The 18,604-nt window shown below is 49.6% G+C and overlaps 7 protein-coding genes across 7 annotated transcripts; 4 read left to right on the top strand and 3 right to left on the bottom strand.

Annotated features, from left to right (window-relative positions):
* Positions 1 to 536: 536 nt before the first annotated feature.
* On the top strand, positions 537 to 2,426 carry MCYG_07488 (cytochrome P450 monooxygenase; the record flags this gene model as incomplete). The annotated part of the gene is made up of 3 exons (XM_002843659.1): positions 537 to 1,607; positions 1,676 to 2,171; positions 2,269 to 2,426. 3 exons carry the CDS (start codon positions 537 to 539, stop codon positions 2,424 to 2,426), a joined length of 1,725 nt encoding a protein of 574 aa, XP_002843705.1.
* An 810-nt stretch (positions 2,427 to 3,236) lies between these two features.
* Positions 3,237 to 5,910, bottom strand: MCYG_07489 (FAD binding domain-containing protein; the record flags this gene model as incomplete). Its single annotated transcript, XM_002843660.1, has 4 exons — positions 3,237 to 3,372; positions 3,469 to 5,191; positions 5,290 to 5,567; positions 5,627 to 5,910. 4 exons carry the CDS (start codon positions 5,908 to 5,910, stop codon positions 3,237 to 3,239), a joined length of 2,421 nt encoding a protein of 806 aa, XP_002843706.1.
* Positions 5,911 to 6,442: 532 nt separating this feature from the next.
* On the top strand, positions 6,443 to 10,596 carry MCYG_07490 (multidrug resistance protein 1; the record flags this gene model as incomplete). The annotated part of the gene is made up of 4 exons (XM_002843661.1): positions 6,443 to 7,386; positions 7,464 to 8,103; positions 8,190 to 9,610; positions 9,669 to 10,596. The coding sequence occupies 4 exons, from the start codon at positions 6,443 to 6,445 to the stop codon at positions 10,594 to 10,596; spliced, it is 3,933 nt and encodes a 1,310-aa protein (XP_002843707.1).
* A 276-nt stretch (positions 10,597 to 10,872) lies between these two features.
* MCYG_07491 (transferase family protein) lies at positions 10,873 to 12,866 on the top strand (the record flags this gene model as incomplete). The annotated part of the gene is made up of 2 exons (XM_002843662.1): positions 10,873 to 11,236; positions 11,380 to 12,866. The coding sequence occupies 2 exons, from the start codon at positions 10,873 to 10,875 to the stop codon at positions 12,864 to 12,866; spliced, it is 1,851 nt and encodes a 616-aa protein (XP_002843708.1).
* A 171-nt stretch (positions 12,867 to 13,037) lies between these two features.
* MCYG_07492 (conserved hypothetical protein) lies at positions 13,038 to 13,958 on the bottom strand (the record flags this gene model as incomplete). Its single annotated transcript, XM_002843663.1, has 2 exons — positions 13,038 to 13,762; positions 13,820 to 13,958. The coding sequence occupies 2 exons, from the start codon at positions 13,956 to 13,958 to the stop codon at positions 13,038 to 13,040; spliced, it is 864 nt and encodes a 287-aa protein (XP_002843709.1).
* Positions 13,959 to 14,267: 309 nt separating this feature from the next.
* On the top strand, positions 14,268 to 15,975 carry MCYG_07493 (cytochrome P450; the record flags this gene model as incomplete). The annotated part of the gene is made up of 2 exons (XM_002843664.1): positions 14,268 to 15,836; positions 15,961 to 15,975. 2 exons carry the CDS (start codon positions 14,268 to 14,270, stop codon positions 15,973 to 15,975), a joined length of 1,584 nt encoding a protein of 527 aa, XP_002843710.1.
* A 498-nt stretch (positions 15,976 to 16,473) lies between these two features.
* On the bottom strand, positions 16,474 to 16,908 carry MCYG_07494 (uncharacterized protein; the record flags this gene model as incomplete). Its single annotated transcript, XM_002843665.1, has 1 exon — positions 16,474 to 16,908. One exon carries the CDS (start codon positions 16,906 to 16,908, stop codon positions 16,474 to 16,476), a length of 435 nt encoding a protein of 144 aa, XP_002843711.1.
* Positions 16,909 to 18,604: the final 1,696 nt, after the last annotated feature.

Below are 18,604 nucleotides of genomic sequence, written 5' to 3' on the forward strand. Positions count from 1 at the left end.
CCAAGGTTTGGTATGGCTCGATTATACACCTGGGCAGTCAATATCACATTATACATACGTCGAAGACTAGTCAATATATACCTAGGCACACTGGTGATAATTCCATTATGATTTTGGGGCGATTGTTAGCACCATCATCGCATCCCGATTCGTTCCCAGGTTTGTCCAATCCTTCCCATCCTCCCGACGTCGTCGCTCGTGCTATTCACTACTGTTCATCCACGGATGGTGGAGATTCCGCCGTTAGCACTTGGCGTTGGCCTGCCGAGGCCTCAATGCGGATGGTGTGTTCCACGGACTCTTTCATAGCTTCCGATTTCCCAAAGAGGAAACATCCGAGATTCAACGTGCCACAGCCCATCCAACAACGTGTTTCAAGCGTTGAGCAGTAATAAGCCTACTACGATTAAAGAATATCAGCGGGTTGTAAAACTCAATGTTGTAAGTCCACATATTCAAAGTCTGCGAGCCCTGGCATGTATTACATTTTCTCGCCTCCAAGGTTCCCACACTGTGCTGGATCTACTAGAGATAAAATGGATATACTATCATTGAACTATCAACTGTCGATTGGAATTGGCCTTCTCGCATTCATCCTCTACTTTGGTTTCAAGCGAGCATACCCACGCCCATATCCAGGCATTCCATACAATGTTGCTTCGGCAAGAAAGATCTGGGGAGACTCGACGGGCCTGCTCGAAGATATCAAGATAACCCAGGACCCAGCGAAATACATCTTCCATCAGAGCAGAAATCTGGGTTCGCCCGTGATTCAGATGTTTCTCGCCCCCTTTTCAAATCCTACAATCGTTATTGACGACGTCCGCGAAGTCAAAGATATTCTCAGCAACCGCACGCTTGAATTCGATCGGGCTCGCAGAACACAAGATGCCTATCGCTCTCTTCTTCCACATTGCAGCCTGGTCAAATTGACAGGACCTGCATTCAAAAACCAGAGACGCTTTTGGGAAGGCGTTACCGGCACGCCTTTCCTACGACGCGTCGCTGAGCCCAAGATGTACCGGTGCGCCCTGGGGCTAATCGACTTACTTAGAGCTCAGGCCAAAATGGCCGGTGGTCGACCATTTTACTGCTTCGACGGCTTCGATGTGGCAGCATTCGAGCTAATATGGGAACTGGTATTCGGAACCAAAGTTGACGGCATCAAAGGTGCACTGAGCAAGGTTCTCAGCGTAACCTCAGACACGGTTCAGCCCCCATCAATCGACTCGGCGGCTCAGATCCCCGTCATCCAGAAGCCTGATATGTGTGAAGCTGTGTCGTTTTTCATAAGTACAGTGGCAAAGTCGCTGCAGTCAGTCGTCTCTCAGAAGTGGTCCCTTTGGTACCTCAGACAGCAACCCGTCTACAAGCGGAAATTAGCTTTCAAAGAAAGTACCATTGACGGGCTTATCGAGGCCACCCGTGCAAAGCTAGCAGGCCTCTCCGCGGATCAACTGATGGAGGTTGAAGAGACTTCTGCTGTGGTCACTGGTGTACGGCGTCAACTGTTGGCCCAGATGCGTCAGGGGCAACCCATCAACGTCCCATTTCCGGCATTAATTCAAGCTGAGATTCATGATGAGCTGTTCATGATCCTCGTTGCTGTAAGTACAGGGCTCAATTCTCAAACACCCAAATGTTAGGCAGATGACTGATGCCTAGAAAATCACAGGGACACGAGACAAAGGCTGTGCTCCTCTCCTGGGCTGTAAAGTTTCTGATCGCCAATCCCGGGAAGCAGGAGAAACTACGAAAAGCCCTGGTGGATGCTTTGCCCAAAGGCTCGAATGGGGAGCAGCCTTCTTCGAAAGCTATCATGAGCACGTCGATCCCGTATCTAGAAGCATACATGGAGGAATCCATGCGCGCGGCGAACACGTCTCCCCGACTGGTTCGGAGAACGACCACTGATACTCAGGTACTCGGATACCCAATCCCCAAGGGTGTTACTGTACTTCTCAACCCTTATGTCGGCACAAAACCCCTCGATATCCCCGAGCATATGAGGTCCGAGACTTGTCGAGGTTCCAAGGATAACTTCGAATCCTACTGGGATATCAACGGCATGGATGAATTTCATCCAGAGCGGTGGCTTTCAGAAGACGGTTCCTTCAACCTTCGTAAATTTCCACGTCTGGGTTTCTCTGCTGGGCCGCGGATGTGCTATGGTATGTGAACTCTACTATCGCCCTCACAGTTGACTTTTCGCTCGCAAGCTCCATAAGTAGGACAAGTACCTTGGCTGACACCGCTGCGTGAATCTAGGCAGAAATCTCGCTTTGATGGAATTCCGCCTGAACCTCGTGCTTCTGGTCTTGAACTTCAAGTTCGAGCCTCTTCCGAAGGGCTTGGACAGCATGGAGTCTCAACAGCGACTTTTCCGAATGCCACGGCAGTGCTATGTCAGGCTCAGCCCTCTTTAAATTCGGACTGTCTCTCTCAGGGGGTGGCTCAATTTTGACACTCAAAGAGACAATCTCTGTAGAACACCCACAAACACCTTCGTTGCTTTGGCGTTTTGCGTTGGACTCATGAAGTGCCAAGGCAAATTTTAGATTTAACTACATGAGATCAGACGCTGTTACATCGTGGCTACTACCAATACGAAATGGCTTCAAAGACAGCAATAACTACCAAGTCATCGTTTATCGTAATACAGGCGGTGCTTCTACTTGGATAATATTACCCACACGAAAGCGTGGCATTTGGATCCATGAATCTTGGTAGCACTTGATTTTTATACAATATTGTATTCCCCGCGACCGGGTGCTGGCTCTTTAGTTGCTTGCTCTTCGAGCCGTCCGCTTAGGTGAACTTGCCATCGGGTACTCACTGTTTCGCTAGGTAGGTCGGCTGGCCAGTGTTTGCAAAGCGGTCATTGCGAATATCAAATATTTCCGCGTGATACAGGGCTACGCTGATTTCAATGGAAAAACCGAGGGAAGGCTATACGAAGAGAGGCTGATCTTATGAGCTTTTCATGAGCTATAGGACATGGCCTGGGCGATTAATCAAACCGACGAGGACACATCCCAATGTTCGTCAATACTCCACACAGAATAACTGATCGAGAGATCAGACGTAGATCCATCAAGCATAGTAACAACAGATGGCCTACGCTCGAAAGCATCTATGGAACATGCGTTTTTCATTCGTATTCCACGGTCTGCTCTTCCAGGGATGGACCGGCGGAGGAAAGGTGCTAGCCAGAGAAATTCATCAAGTTCGTCCAGTCAAATGGGGATGGCAACATCTTGTATTTTATCGTTATTTAATCGATGGTTGAATCCCAGCTCGAATCCGACAGCGGTCAATGATGCCTCAAGCACAAGTACCTTACAACATGCGGCTTTGTTGTGCCGGTCAGAACTAGTCAAGATATAAACTATACTGAATATGCTAGTAGTAACTAGCATATCCTGCCCGGGGCCAAAGAAAATCTGAGGGAGCCTGCCACTTGCTCACCTCGCCGCCTCACCCCTGGGCGAGATCATCTCCTTCTGGACGTCAAGGATCGATTTTCCTGAGTACTTGTCCCTGGTGATCGCGTGTCTTTCCCTCCTAGATGCCAATATCTCCTCTCGCCAAATCCACCCCAGCGCCACAGTAGCCGCAGGGCCTGCAAGTGCGCCAGAAACAAAGCCTATTGTGAGTATCTTCGCCCAACTTTGTTTGGTCATTCCGGCGCTCTTGATGTCATGGATCAAGAGACCGACCCAGAAGAGACTCGCGAGGAGTGCCCCATGCCGGTTCAAGTCGGACAAATTCCCACCTACGCCGGGCAATAGAGCGGACGATAAAGGATTCGAGAGCTGACTTTGCCGCGTAGCTATGAACATCGCTGCAGATACGGCACTGAGAACGCATAAACACCATCGGATGTAAGGGAGATCCCGCAGCGGGTTACCCATCGTGTCCTCGTCCATGCTGACCTTGCTCATCCCAGTCTTGACTATCATCCAATGCGTGATCGCAATCAACATCCAACGCCAGTGCCACAACGCCGTATCGACCTTTGTGATGTAGCCTCTCAGGGTGAGGAGAACCGGTGCGCCCATGAAGAGCACTACTGAGGGCAATATCAACTTGGTGTAAGCCACATTGGTGAGTCTTCCATCAGTTGACGCGAATCTCTCGATGCCCGAGAACAAAAAATGCAGGAAACAGTAACAAGGAGCAACAACCCCCGGTCCAAATCTGAAACCGAGGAGCCAGAAGATGGTTGGAAACCGGGCGAACGTCATCGCATTGGCACGACGGTTCGACTCAATGAGCCATATGGCATAGATGACACAATCCTCAGCAAGAGGGCGTAGGCTTTGAAGCACTTGCGCCCGTTCACCGGGCTCCGCAAGTTGACTTGGCTGCGGGAATCGGCGTATAGAAGCATCCACACTGTCAACGGGCGTCATCGTCGCCACCCAAAAAGAAAGAAAGAGCAATGGCAACGCAAGGGCCATACGTTTCAGCAACGGTTCGTGTTTGCCGACACCTTGGGTTGGGTTGAAGGGACAAGAGCCTTCGAAAGACTGGGCTGGTACTGGTAGATACTCGATGATCTCAGCGCCGATGAGCGTACCGGTGACCAGGCTCAGGAACGACTCGCTGGCATTTGGCACCACATAGTTCATGACGAAGGAGGCCATGCGACTATCCAGCGCCTGCAATCGGCAAACCATCGCCGCTTCTTTCACCGTCGCGCTGACTCGAGCCTGGCGCTTCTCCTGCCACTTGCGCAGCGCTGACTTGATTTTCTGCAAGGTGACCGGCGGCTCATCATGGAGTCTTTGGAGTTGGTTTGCCAGCGCAGCAGCAGACTCAATCGCATTGTTCCCGGCTTGGCCGGTATTAGGGGTCATCTTATGGGAGTTATCCCCAACAGTCGCTATACGTCCCCAGCTCCACATGTCAAAAAGGGCCTCTTCCAACGGCACCAGCGTGTAGGTCACACGCTGTTCCCATATGTCTCCCAGGGTCACAGTCTCAGTGACAGGTCGCCAGGCGTTTTTTTGCGCGAGCTTTTCCGCATCTGCTTGGGAGTATCGTGGGTAGTCTTCGGCATCGGTATAATAGACCTTGTCCAACTTCTCATGGTAGAACCAGAACACCCGTCCATGTTTCCCAGTGATCACAAGCATGGACCTGCCGTTGTCAAAAACGGTGTCGACCGTTCCCTCGATGAGACCATCTACGGGGTCAGATATACCGAAAAGACAATTGAATTCAGCACTCATTCCTAGAGAAATAATCAACCGCGGTTCTTGAGTCACTGCTCTACCCACTTACTCGTCTGCTTCAGCGTTAGGAAGTGGCCTGGATCCTCCTCACTAGCAAGGCGACACATCTCGCTCCGGGTCGATGCTTTGCTATTGACACCGTCACAGCCAACGACCACGTCCCCATGGTAGGAAGAGCCGTCTTGACAATGCACGCTGACGCCAGAATCCGTTTGGTCGATCCGCGACACTGTCTTGTTGGGCAGCATGTTGTCTTTCGATCTAATTGAGTCCATCAAGGCCCTGAGAGCGCGCTGACGGTCCAAAAAGCATGCTCCATAGCCAAACCTAGAACTTCATTCAATGGAACTGCTTCAAAAATAACTGGACATCCAACTATCTCATACCTGGTTTTCAAGATCGGGAAAGTGAGCGCCGGTGGCATGACAAGTTTACCGTCGCTGCGATGAACTTTGGACACTTTGATTGGTGCTGTTTCATCCATGATCGATTTGGCTGCCCCTAGCTGATCCAGGATGCGCATTGCGGCAGCATTCAGTCCAATCGATGCTCCGACCTGGGGGTCAAATCGACCTCGGGCCTCTAGCAACACAAAATCAACATTCGCTTTTTCCAATGCGCTTGCAAGCGTCAGGCCCGCCAGGCCCCCGCCAACAATGACTACCCGCATCAATATACGAGTTTGGCGATATCAAAATTCAGTCGGGGAGCAATGTACTCCGCAACAGCCGCCGAATAAGTGCGAGATCATTCAGAATATAGACAGGTACCAACGACACTAGCGGTTATCTACGCTGTTATCTACCTGGGAACACATACTATGTACTATGTACATGGCCTAGAATCAGTACATGGGGGTGATCGCCCAATTCGGCAAGTTCCGAGCCGTCTCCAAGGGCATCCAGGAGACCGGGCCGTGGTTGGTCGTGGCCCGCATAGGATACAGACATCCTTGTAATACAGCAACCTTACAGACGCGAATGTGCATCACATCCTTGTTCCCCCCAAACAGAGAAAAAAACAACGCGTCGACTTGGGCAGTCAAGGGGCACTCAGGGGCACCCTGAGGCGTAAACAAAAGCCAGTCGCACACTCCAACGATCCTTTCGCTTCATCTTCACTTCACCCCCATCAGAAAAACTACTCTGTCCTGCCACTGCCAGTGTCACTGCCCTCTTCGATAATCGCTGGACCGCTTCACCATGCCGAGCCGCGACCTTGGAGGCCAAGACGCCACACCCGCCAGCTCCCCCACGAACCGAGTCGGTTCAGCGCCGGCTGGGGCAAACGAAACGCTGGAAGATGATGGTCCGTTCAAGCATCTGCCAGAGCACGAGAGGCTCATCCTCAAGAGGCAGCTGGATCTGCCCGCCACCAATGTCAGTTACATGGCTTTATATCGTTATGCGACGCGGAATGACAAGATCGTCCTCGTCCTGGCCTCGGTGGCCGCAATCATCGGCGGTGCACTTATGCCCATGATGACCGTTCTGTTCGGTGGTCTTGCAGGCACCTTCCGCAGCTTCCTACTGGGCGACATCTCGCACAGCAAGTTCAACAGCGAGCTTGCTAGTTTCACTCTGTACTTTGTCTACCTCGCTATAGGCGAGTTTGCCATGGTTTACATGGCCACGATCGGTTTCGTGTACGCCGGTGAACACATCACAGCGAAGATCAGAGAGCGGTTCCTTGCCGCCATTCTACGACAGAACATTGCCTTTTTCGACGAGCTCGGCGCGGGTGAGATCACCACACGCATTACAGCAGACACCAATCTTGTCCAGGAAGGCATCTCAGAGAAAGTCGGGTTGACCCTGACAGCCATCGCCACCTTTGTGGCCGCTCTTGTGATCGGTTTCGTCAGGTACTGGAAGCTGACGCTGATTCTGTTCTCCACCGTCGTCGCTATCGTTGTCACATTGGGCTTCGTGGGCACGTTCGTCGCTAAGCTCAGCAAGATATACCTCGGTCATTTTGCTGAAGGCGGAACGGTTGCAGAAGAGGTTATCAGCTCGATCCGAAACCCGGTTGCGTTCAATACCCAAGAGAAGTTGGCTCGACGATACGATGGGTATCTCGTTGAAGCAGAGAAGTCCGGATTCAAGCTCAAGGCCACCACCAGCTCAATGATTGGCTTTCTCTTTCTGTAAGTACAGCGAGTGGCACAACATCTCACCTTCCAAAATGGCGGTCTCAGTCCAGCGTTCTGACATTGTCTCTTAGGTACATCTACCTCAATTATGGGCTGTCTTTCTGGATGGGCTCCCGCTTCCTGGTGGATGGGTCCGTTGGGCTAGCGCAGATCCTCACCATTCAAATGGCCATCATGATGGGTGCCTTTGCCCTGGGCAATATTACACCGAATGTCCAAGCCATCATCACAGCGGTCGCCGCAGCCAATAAGATCTATGCAACCATTGATCGAGTCTCTCCTCTCGACCCTCTATCGACCGAGGGGCAGAAGCTCGAGGAGCTTCGGGGAGATGTGGAGCTCAAGAACATCAGACATATATACCCTTCCCGCCCCGATGTTGTTGTGATGGATGATGTGAGCTTGCTATTCCCAGCAGGCAAGTCTACTGCGCTTGTTGGGGCTTCAGGCTCTGGAAAGAGCACTATCATCGGACTGATCGAGCGTTTCTACGACCCTATTGGCGGATCCCTACACATCGACGGCCGTGATATCAAAGACCTGAATCTACGCTGGTTGCGACAACAAATCTCGTTGGTTAGCCAGGAGCCTACATTATTCGCCACTACGATATTTGGAAATATTAAGCACGGATTGATTGGAGCACCGCACGAGCATGCGTCCGAAAAAGCAATCACTGAGCTGGTCGAACGCGCCGCTCGAATGGCAAATGTGAGTAAACTAGATACTATGATTTAAACACACCATCTTTACCCGTGCCATATACAATTTGAAGTTCTGACTCTGTTACTTTTCAGGCCCACGACTTCATCACCTCCCTTCCCGAAGGCTACGAAACCGACATTGGCGAACGAGGGCTACTTCTCTCAGGAGGTCAGAAACAACGCATTGCCATTGCCAGGGCCATCGTTAGCGATCCTAAGATCCTGCTACTTGACGAGGCGACATCCGCACTCGACACAAAGAGCGAGGGAGTTGTACAAGCCGCACTCGACAAAGCTGCCCAGGGACGAACCACCGTGATCATTGCTCACCGACTGTCCACTATCAAGAATGCTGACAATATTGTTGTTATGTCCCATGGACGTGTTGTCGAGCAGGGTACCCACGATGAACTCCTCCAGAAGAAAGCGGCTTACTACAATTTGGTCGAGGCTCAGCGAATCGCGACGAAGCAAGAGTCTAGAAACCAAGATAATGATCACATTCTGCCCGAAACCGATTATGATTTACCGTCAGCTGAATATGATGAGAAGCGCGACAGCTTAGGCAAATTGGATGATGGAGAAGAACCCCAGGACCTTAAGGCGGACAAGACACAGCCAGGCAAATCACCAACGGCACTTGCGAAGAAGAGACAAGAGGACATTGCCGATAATCATACCTTGTTCGAGCTGATACGTTTCGTCGCGGGTTTGAACAAACAAGAATGGAAATATATGATCTTTGGAATTTTACTCGCCATCGTTTGCGGTGGAGGTAATCCAACACAAGCTGTCTTCTTCTCCAAGTGCATTACAGCCCTTTCACTCCCTCTTTCAGAGAGCTCTGAAATACGGCGACAAGTTAACTTCTGGTCGCTGATGTATTTGATGCTCGCCTTTGTGCAACTGTTCGCTCTCATCTCTCAGGGTATTGCGTTCTCTTACTGCGCAGAGCGACTTACCCATCGAGTTCGCGACCGAGCATTCCGATATATCCTCCGACAAGACATTGCCTACTTCGACAAACGTTCTGCGGGTGCTCTCACTTCCTTCCTGTCCACCGAGACCTCCCAATTGGCCGGGCTGTCTGGGATTACTCTGATGACCATTCTCTTACTGATCACTACCTTAGTTGCCGCTTCCGCCATTGGGCTGGCTGTAGGGTGGAAGCTTAGCCTGGTTTGCATTTCCACCATCCCCCTTCTTCTCGCTTGTGGGTACTTCCGTTTGGCGATGCTGGTCCGACTCGAGAGAGAGAAGAAGAAAGCCTACGAAGATTCTGCAAGCTATGCCTGCGAGGCCACTTCAGCTATCCGAACCGTGGCTTCCTTGACCCGCGAGGGTGACATCTGCAGTCACTACCACGCACAGCTTCTCTCGCAAGGCCGCAGCCTAGTGTGGTCGGTCCTCAAGTCGTCCACTCTCTACGCGGCATCTCAATCACTTCAGTTCCTCTGCATGGCTCTCGGCTTTTGGTATGGAGGCACCCTGTTCGGTAGACACGAATATACCATGTGAGTAGACCACAATACCCCGAACAGAGATGATATTCGTCCTAACCCTTCAATTCAGGTTCCAGTTCTTCTTGTGTTTCAGCACCGTCATCTTCGGCGCGCAGTCTGCAGGGACTATCTTCAGCTTCGCACCAGATCTTGCCAAAGCTCGTCACGCTGCTGCTAGCGTCAAGGCCCTCTTCGAACGGACACCGGAAATTGATAGCTGGAGCCATGACGGCGAAAAGGTTCAGAGTATAGAAGGCCATATCGAGTTCAGGGATGTACACTTCAGGTACCCGTCGCGACCAAACCAGCCTGTTCTACGAGGCCTCAATCTCCAGGTCAAGCCTGGGCAGTACGTTGCGTTTGTTGGAGCTAGTGGATGTGGCAAGTCCACTGCAATTGCGCTCTTGGAGAGATTCTACGACCCGGCTCTCGGTGGTGTCTACGTCGATGGCAAGGAAATCTCATCATTCAACATTAAAAATTACCGCTCCCATCTCGCACTTGTTAGCCAAGAGCCAACGCTGTACCAAGGTACCATCCGCGAGAATATCATGCTGGGTACGGACCGAGATGACGTTTCGGAAGACGAAATAGTGACATGCTGCAAGAACGCAAATATCTACGATTTTATTATTGGTCTGCCAAGCGGTTTCGATACTCTCGTTGGTAGTAAGGGCAGTATGCTGTCAGGTGGCCAGAAGCAGCGTCTTGCAATTGCTAGAGCCTTACTCCGCAACCCAAAAATACTTTTGCTGGATGAGGCCACCTCTGCTCTCGATTCCGAGTCTGAAAAGCTCGTGCAAGCTGCTCTGGATACTGCAGCTAAAGGCCGCACGACGATCGCCGTGGCGCATCGTCTCAGTACGGTGCAAACGGCAGACATGATCTATGTCTTCAACCAAGGTCGCATCATCGAGGCCGGAACTCATTCTGAGCTGATGCAGAAGCGGTCGGCGTACTTTGAGCTTGTCGGCTTGCAGAATTTGGGCGAAATGTAAATCTTTTCATTTTGAGAACCCCGAACCGTTGTGACAGTCCTGAAGGAATGTCTCGTCGGATAGTTACTACCTTTTTTTCCCCTCTTCTTTTTTCGGTGCCTGATGACCATAGTCCATGATCATCTTGTGAATTTACATTATTTAATCGTTTCTCTTCTGTACCCCTAGCTATCAAGACACTTATTATCCTTTGTCTGTTACTACTATGTGGTCGGTATTACGGTTCCAAAACGTCTTGTAGCCAAGTCCCTGCAGCCTTTCCTTTTGCGCCCCACGATGGCTGGCGGGACTTTCCATTCTAGGTTATATCCGGCGTATACCACCCTTGCGGCTGTGAAATGGAACAACAGCGACTCCTTGAATGATCCACTATGGAGTACGAAGAACAATCAACCTGTCATAATGATACCTTCAAATGACTCCTCAGGCTTTCTAATCCACCACTGCACATTCAAAGATATCCTGGTCTATGAAATATCTTTATACCTCGTCTATGGAGCCCTTCTCGGTATTTATCGCGGGACACTACACCCACTAGCCCAGTTTCCAGGCCCCATGCTTGCAGCAGCGACATTTTGGTACAAGCCACTAGTGACAATACTTATGCATTTTTACTCAGAATCCGGAATGTCCGAATACAGTAACATCCGGCCTCCACTGACTTGAAAACTGCCTACTCATATGGTTCTCAGCCACTGACTGTGCTTCGGATTTAAGCCTACCGATTTGAGTGAGAAAAAGGATCTTGAACAAGGTGTTTCAAATATCCTCAAAATTGTGCAGTGATCGCCATGGCTCCGACTCAGAAGATTACGCTTGACCCCCTCGACCACATAGCTGCTTGGCATATTCCACAGAGCGTGATCTACCTGAGTTTGAAGCAGGGTGTCACAGTACAGGATGCCTTTGGACGTCTACAAGAAGGTCTGCGTCGAACCTTTGCTCAAATACCTTGGCTCAATGGTCGCGTACACTGGCAGAGTGAGGATACCAGTGGGTGGCGTCCTGGCCAATTAGAGATCCGTTTCGAGCCCCCTTCGTTCAAAGAACCACCGCACCAACTGCAATTCAATGAGCTAGAAACCGATTTGGAACTCTCTGATCTCAGAGATCTGGGTTTTCCGCTGGACATGTTTGAAGAAAATGACTTGTTATGGACGACGCCATTCCAGCCCGATTTCGAGAAAGGGGCTGATGTCTTGATGGCCCAGGCCAACTTCTTGCCTGGAGGCTGTGCTCTGGCTCTCTCAGTCGCGAGCCCGGCCTCGGACGGCACCGCTATGCTCTCTGTGACACAAGTTTGGGCTCACCATTGCAACTCTTTGATGGCAAATGCAGAGACGGGGATTAGTGTTCAAACCTACGGTGGTTTGGGCTCGGGGTTCGAACGGATAGCATTGAGGAATGCATGCAAAGAGGACAGGCGAGGCACAGTTTCAAGTCATTTAGCAGCAGATATTTGTCGTCTCGTGGGCCTCGACTCCGAACACGCGTTTGTCGATATGACTTCCACCACCCCTGATGCCTTTCCTGGTGTGCTCAAAGCGATGAAGCCCAGGTTGTTCTATATGTCGCAAGGAGCTTATACAGCCCTGCGCAAAGACTGCATTGCTGAACTTGGTCCTACGGAAGTTTCTGGGAACGATCTCATCTGTGCGTTGATCTGGAGAAGTGTTGTCAAAGCTTGGATGGCAACTCAGGACGCGCAGCACAACGCCAACGAGCTTCACGCAGCAATGTCAGAGGTCAGCATCCCCTTCGATGCGCGGCCGCAGCTCCAGGATCTACTGCCAATCAGCTATCTTGGTAATGTAAACTTTGAAAACAGACTTGCGCTCTCCTCCAGCCATATTGTGGCTAAGGGTACAAGCATCTCCGAGCTCGCGAAAACGATACGGACACATGCGGCAAATTTTACGGATTCCGACAGCCTGCTGGATGCGTACAGGTTACTTGATTCGGTCTCGGATTATACAAGACTGCCGCAACTGCGAGCAGCTCGCATGAAATCGCCTTCGGTGGGCATCCTAGCTCCAACAACGCTTCCGTTCAATGAGACCTGCTTTGGAGCCCAGACATTTGGTGCTGGTGGTCGACCGGAAGCTTTTCGGCCACTTATGGGGGATTGCAATAGTGGTTTCCGTACCTGTTTCGTCATACCTCGAAAGACTTATGGCGGAATCGAGTTCGTCATGACTTTATCCGATAATGAGGTGAATTTCCTCGACAAGGACGCAGAGTTTACGAAGTATAGTTTACGCATGGCTTAAAATTAGGTAGCATCAACGAGGGAGAGGGAGCGCGGTATATATCATAATTCATTCTTGAGCTTGCAAACTTGAAAACATTTTTCAGACAATAGAAAGGACCATCGTCCTACTTGCAATCTGCCATTTCCGTGACATAGAATTTCCGCCCTGTCACTGTTGCCGGACACGGGATCAATCATCGTACAAATCCCGTATCTGAATGCCTTCCTCGGCCATCGCCTTGATCGAAGGAACAATGGCATCCACGTCGGATATCTTAAAAGGTACGTCATGTCCACCATCATGACTATGTACCCGCCGAATCGAAGCTGTGCACAGGTCTCGTGCAACTGCCGACTGTTTTCCAATATAGGGTGAGTCGTTCTGCCCGGTGACATGGACCGTTGGTATTTTGATCCGGGCGTTAAACAAATCCGGATGTATCAAGCGCGGGACTTCCTCCGTCTTTTTGGTACCTAGGAAATCGACATTCGTGTTCGGCAAAATCAGCCCAACCCCCATTGACTGCATGAATAAGACTTGCTGCAGATACTGGGCAAGCGTTTGCTCAGACGGATCTTCCAGCTCTGTCATAAAGTCGCCATTGGGGAACTTGGACCGAAACACTGTATGGTCGTCTGCCAGCCATCGACGCAGAAGCTGCTCGCAAAAGCTATCATCAGGCGAAACAACAAATATGGGTGAGAACATGACAGCAAAGCAGAATGGCAAAGAAGCCTGCTTTTTTTGCTGGTCCAACATATATGTTATCGCAAGGGCGGCACCCAGACTGAATCCAAACACGCCGTCGAAAGGACCGTGTTCTTTGATAAAATTATCCAAGTAGCTGAGAGCTCGACGCATCTCAACTGGAGTGAAGCCCGTTGCGTATGAATAGAAGGGCCCGGAGGCCCAAGCTGGGACACCTATGATGCTTCAGCACTGGTTAGAGATGGGAAGATAGATACTCGTACCTGGGCCTCTCCCGCAGGGTATTCCTCCATCTAGAAATATGAACTGGTACTCTTTGCCCAATGCCTTGCTGAAGGGTGCTAGCTGCTCCTTCAGCAGCGAGGATGACGAGCCAAGGCCGTGGAGAGCAAGGATTCTCATTTTCGGCAGCCTTCCTGTTACTGGCATAGAACTTTTTCTGCCTCCGGTAGCATGGACGTCCGTACCAATTATCTCTAATATTTTCCTTTGCTTACAACCTAGGCGCCGCTGTCGGATCTTTCCATATTTAGAAGCGTCCGACATGATTCGGTGTTAATTAACACTCCCGTCGCGGCTTTGTGGTTGTGATGCTATCCATGGATGTGACCTTAGATTACTTCTGGATGACAGCCAATCTCTATCCCCTTACTCCCTGGTTACACTCCCGGTCGCAAGTCTCCAAACTGCATCGGCAGTGCAGACACAAACATGGTGCTAACGATCACGAAGATCGTCGTGGGGTTGACTTTCGTTTACATTATCCGAAAACTCCTATTTCCCTCAGTCGCACATCTCCCCAAGGGTCTACCAATAATTGGCGCCAAAGAAGGCGACTGGTTCCCTTTTTTTCAATCGGCATGGCGTAACGCTCGCAATCTCCGGGGGAATATGTTAGAAGCCTATGCAAAATACAAGGACCAAGCTGCAATTCTGCCTATTGCAGGACCCGGTGGTCAGATATTTGTGTTGCTTCCAGCGTCTGAAACCAAGTTAGTCACAGATCAGCCCAAGGATGTGCTCAGCTTGCGCGAGGTTATTGTACAAGGGCTTCTCTACGAGTACACTATATCCGATAATATGCTCGTCTCACACCCAACACACACAAAGCTCATTACGACGACGTTAACCAACCAGGTCGGTAATCTCCTCCCTGGCTTGTCTAATGAGACCGTTCGAGCCTTTGAGGAGCAATGGGGGACCGACACAGAGTCATTTCGCAACGTTGGAATCTGGGATAGTATGGGTGCTATTGTGTGCAGAGCAACAAATTATGCCTTTGTTGGTCTTCCATACTGTCGTGACCCGGCACTTCTCAGTGCCGGTCTCGGCTTTGCGCGAGCGCTACCATTCAGCCAGCTGCTGTTGAGCTTTACATGGAAGCCGCTACGTCCTTTAGCATCATTGTTGTTCACGCTTCCTTGTCGATATTACGAAAGACGATTTACTCAAATGCTCATTCCAGAGATTGAAAATCGCCTGCGTAATATTGACAATCCTACATCCTCGCTGTCCGCCGGGAAATCCCCTGGTGAAGTGGAAAGGAAGAACGATTTTCTAGAATGGTGTATAGAGCAGGCCAGAGAAAGCGGCGACCCTCGCATGTGCCGGCCCAGAACCCTCGCTGGCCGTATACTTCTGATGAACCTGGTCTCCATCCACACATCCTCCTTGACCATCACGAACGTCATGCTGGATCTGGCGTCATCTACACCTGAAGTCCTTGAGGAGCTACGAGCCGAGGTCGAACAAGTTTTGGATGAATGTGGAGGGCAATGGACAAAGCTCGCATTGAATAAGATGGAGAAGCTCGACTCGGTTCTTCGCGAGAGTGCCCGTATCAACACCTTGGTTGCCATCGGCCTTCGTCGCAGAGTCGTAGCGAAAGAGGGATTCATTACAACATCTGGTGTCCATTTACCCTGCGGTAACTTCTGCGCTGTTCATAACCTTGGCGTTGTCCACGACCCCGATGTGTATGAACAGCCAGATACCTTCAAGCCATTCCGCTTCGTTGGACTGCGTCGTGGTATCAACAGCGATGATCCCAACAAGGACCACGTAGATCGAGCACGCTTGACATTTGCCGCTACTGGGTCTGATTATCTTGCTTTTGGCAACGGTCGTCAAGCCTGCCCCGGCCGATTCTTTGCGGCCAGTGAACTCAAACTAATGTTGGCGTATGCTCTGGTGAACTACGACCTGGAGATTATGGACTCGAGACCCCCTGACAGATGGATTGGGATATTGCGCATGCCATCCTCCAATGCCAAGCTACGAGTACGCCGCCGAAAGGGATCATTGAGCCGCCCTTAGCTTCAATGTAAAGTGCCTTCGGTGCCTGATATTTGCCTTTATTCTGGCCTTAGAGCGTGATCAATAGCCTTATTACCTTACTCAGTAGGGGCAGAATAATTAAAATACGTGAAATACTCGAACAGCCGATAACCCATTTGGTAATAAAGAAGCTATTCCGACCGCACAAATCTCTTTATTGCTCCACTGTCTCAGGCAATACGCCCATCACGTCTATTCCAAGGTTCCAATTACATAAATCCCCGTGCTGTCACTGCGCTGGATGTTAAATATGTCTACTAAATATGAAGCTATTCTGAAGGTACAAAACCCCGTTAGTATGCTCAGATAGAGCAGCTAATACTTTTAAGTCTAATACGTTAGTAAATACATTAAAATGAGAGTCTTTAGAGGATTGCTGACTGTGCGGAGGATACAGAAAGAGAGAGGCTTCGGGAAGTTAGCGTTGACGAGGTGGCACCAACTCCACCACGCTTTTGAAGGTACAGTCGAGCAACAAACGATCATAAACTCCTGAGCCGCCCAAGCAAGTTCGCAAATGGTTGAAACTTGATCTTTGTGATGATAGTAACACGTTCCTGCAGTCCGTTTGGCCAGTTTCTCAAATGGTAGTTATTGTAAGGTCACCGGTGACTTTGGTGACACCACTCTCTCGGGTAGCGACTATTTCTTCCACTACCCTGGCTGGTGTAAATGCAGCGCCCAGTTCTTTGATAAATTTTCGATTTTGACTTATTTCTCGCGCGCTGCCGTCATTGATTATCTCCCTCTCGAGCCCCATTGCCATAATACGCCAGTCAATAATACTCTCGAGCATTCTCGCCACTGTTTTGTGAGGTTTCTGAGCCATAACTTCCAAAAGTAATATCTCTTTTTGAAGGTCTGCAGTGACTTTTGGGCCCCTGTCGGGATAAATCTTGTCAAAACCCTCGAGGATAGTTGATAGTACGTATAGAACTACTAGAAAGGAGCTCTGAAAGCTATCTTTATAGCATTCCTCTCCTCTGTAATCTATCCCTGCCTTTAGTTTATTCATGTTGGTATACTCAATGCAAGGAGCCCGATCAATAGCCTCGAATGAACACCACCTTGCAGTGATACTGCTTCACTTGCTTTGTCTTGGGAAGACATAGTGACTTGAAGAAAATAGGAGGGCAACTGTATTCATATAGGCATCAGAGCTTCGAACGAATGACGTCATCTAATTAACCTAGTTTATAATTTTGCCCTAAACTAACTTAGTTACCGACGAGCCTCAACTCTAACCTAACTCAATAGCATGAAAAGGAGGCGAAAGATCATGGCTAATACACTATTTGTTCAATCTACATTTTGTAGATACTTCACTCCACCGATCGCATCCTGTACTTCTCTGAGCAAATGGATCAGAACGCCAGGAGGAGCTGACCATAACGTCTTGAGAGCAGAAAGAATGTTTGATCGTCGGTGGACTCCATGCTGTTGAAGGCTGGGTCGTCCTCACTGCTGTAAAAGTGAGGAGTGAGGAGAGCAGCAAACTAGGCGGTTAACTTGATGATTCCGTGATGAGGCTAGCTGTTTAAGATAGCTTTCACTGAACACCGTTGACAGATAGCAGGACTCTCTACATCTATTATCCACGACTGCCTACATATAAGAAAGCTCACCGCGTCTTCCAGCTTGGGCACCTTTCTGCCTTATTCGAACCATACTTTGAGCCTACTAATCACACCTAATCCTTTGCGAGCACCTAAGAAAATATTGTGCTGCTCCGATTTTTCCGCCATTTTCCCACTTAGCGCCCAATATCAATAACAAATCCAGGAGGTATGTAGTTTATTAGGCTCCTTTCGGATTTCTTATTTTGGAAAACTACCAGCTAAAGACATTCCTAACTAGGATACTAAACTACGTATAATTTATCCGATTAGTGGGGCGTCCGTCTGATGGGTATATCATATTTCGCCCTTGTCCACCAGGCTTAGAAAATGCGACTCTTCTGCTCAAAGGATAGAATAAATCCTATAGTGTTTGGCACATACTCGGGAACCCAGAGCTTGAAAGAGTGGTTATTGAGTGGAACCATAAGTGCGAGAGTTAGACAAGACGCCTACAAGATAAGCAGGTTGATTCTTATCATTATACCCGAATTTCAGGATACTAAGACTGTGGATGAAACGGCAGCAGTGGCAGAAAGCAGCGGCAATCAGAAATATAACTATTTGGTACTCCACTCCTTCCTTTATTCTACTGTCACCCATTACCGGTAGAAGCCCCCCGTCCCTTAGTTATCTAATATACGCTTTGTCTAACTGCTGCTAATATAGGCTTATAGATTTTCAAGCCAAGGACATCATGGTTGGCACAATAGTTCCATCAATCCTGAAGAACGGGAAAGCCAAGAAATCGACCCTTACTCCCAAAAAGTTATGGATAAATACAGTCTACCATTATCGACATTTGTACCCGAGAAATAGAAGGCTTGGGGTTTACCAATATTATTCGACTCTGAGAAGCTCGTATTGTGATCTGCTTAAAAGTCTTATACAGCTAGATCTATTCTATACACTAGAAGCTGTTTTGAAAACAAAATGGTGCTGAAAAGTGGACACAGGAATGCTAGTATGCTGGTATGTAAACTCACTTGCTGAGAAGTCGAAGAAGCTCAGCTTGTGATTCGCTAGCAGCACTACATCAACCTCCAACAATAGACAAGCCATCACCACGATGCAAATATTAAAGGCGTTAAGAGA

Source organism: Microsporum canis, genomic scaffold (assembly GCF_000151145.1).
Source record: "Microsporum canis CBS 113480 supercont1.7 genomic scaffold, whole genome shotgun sequence".
In the NCBI taxonomy this organism is placed as follows: Eukaryota; Fungi; Ascomycota; class Eurotiomycetes; order Onygenales; family Arthrodermataceae; genus Microsporum; species Microsporum canis.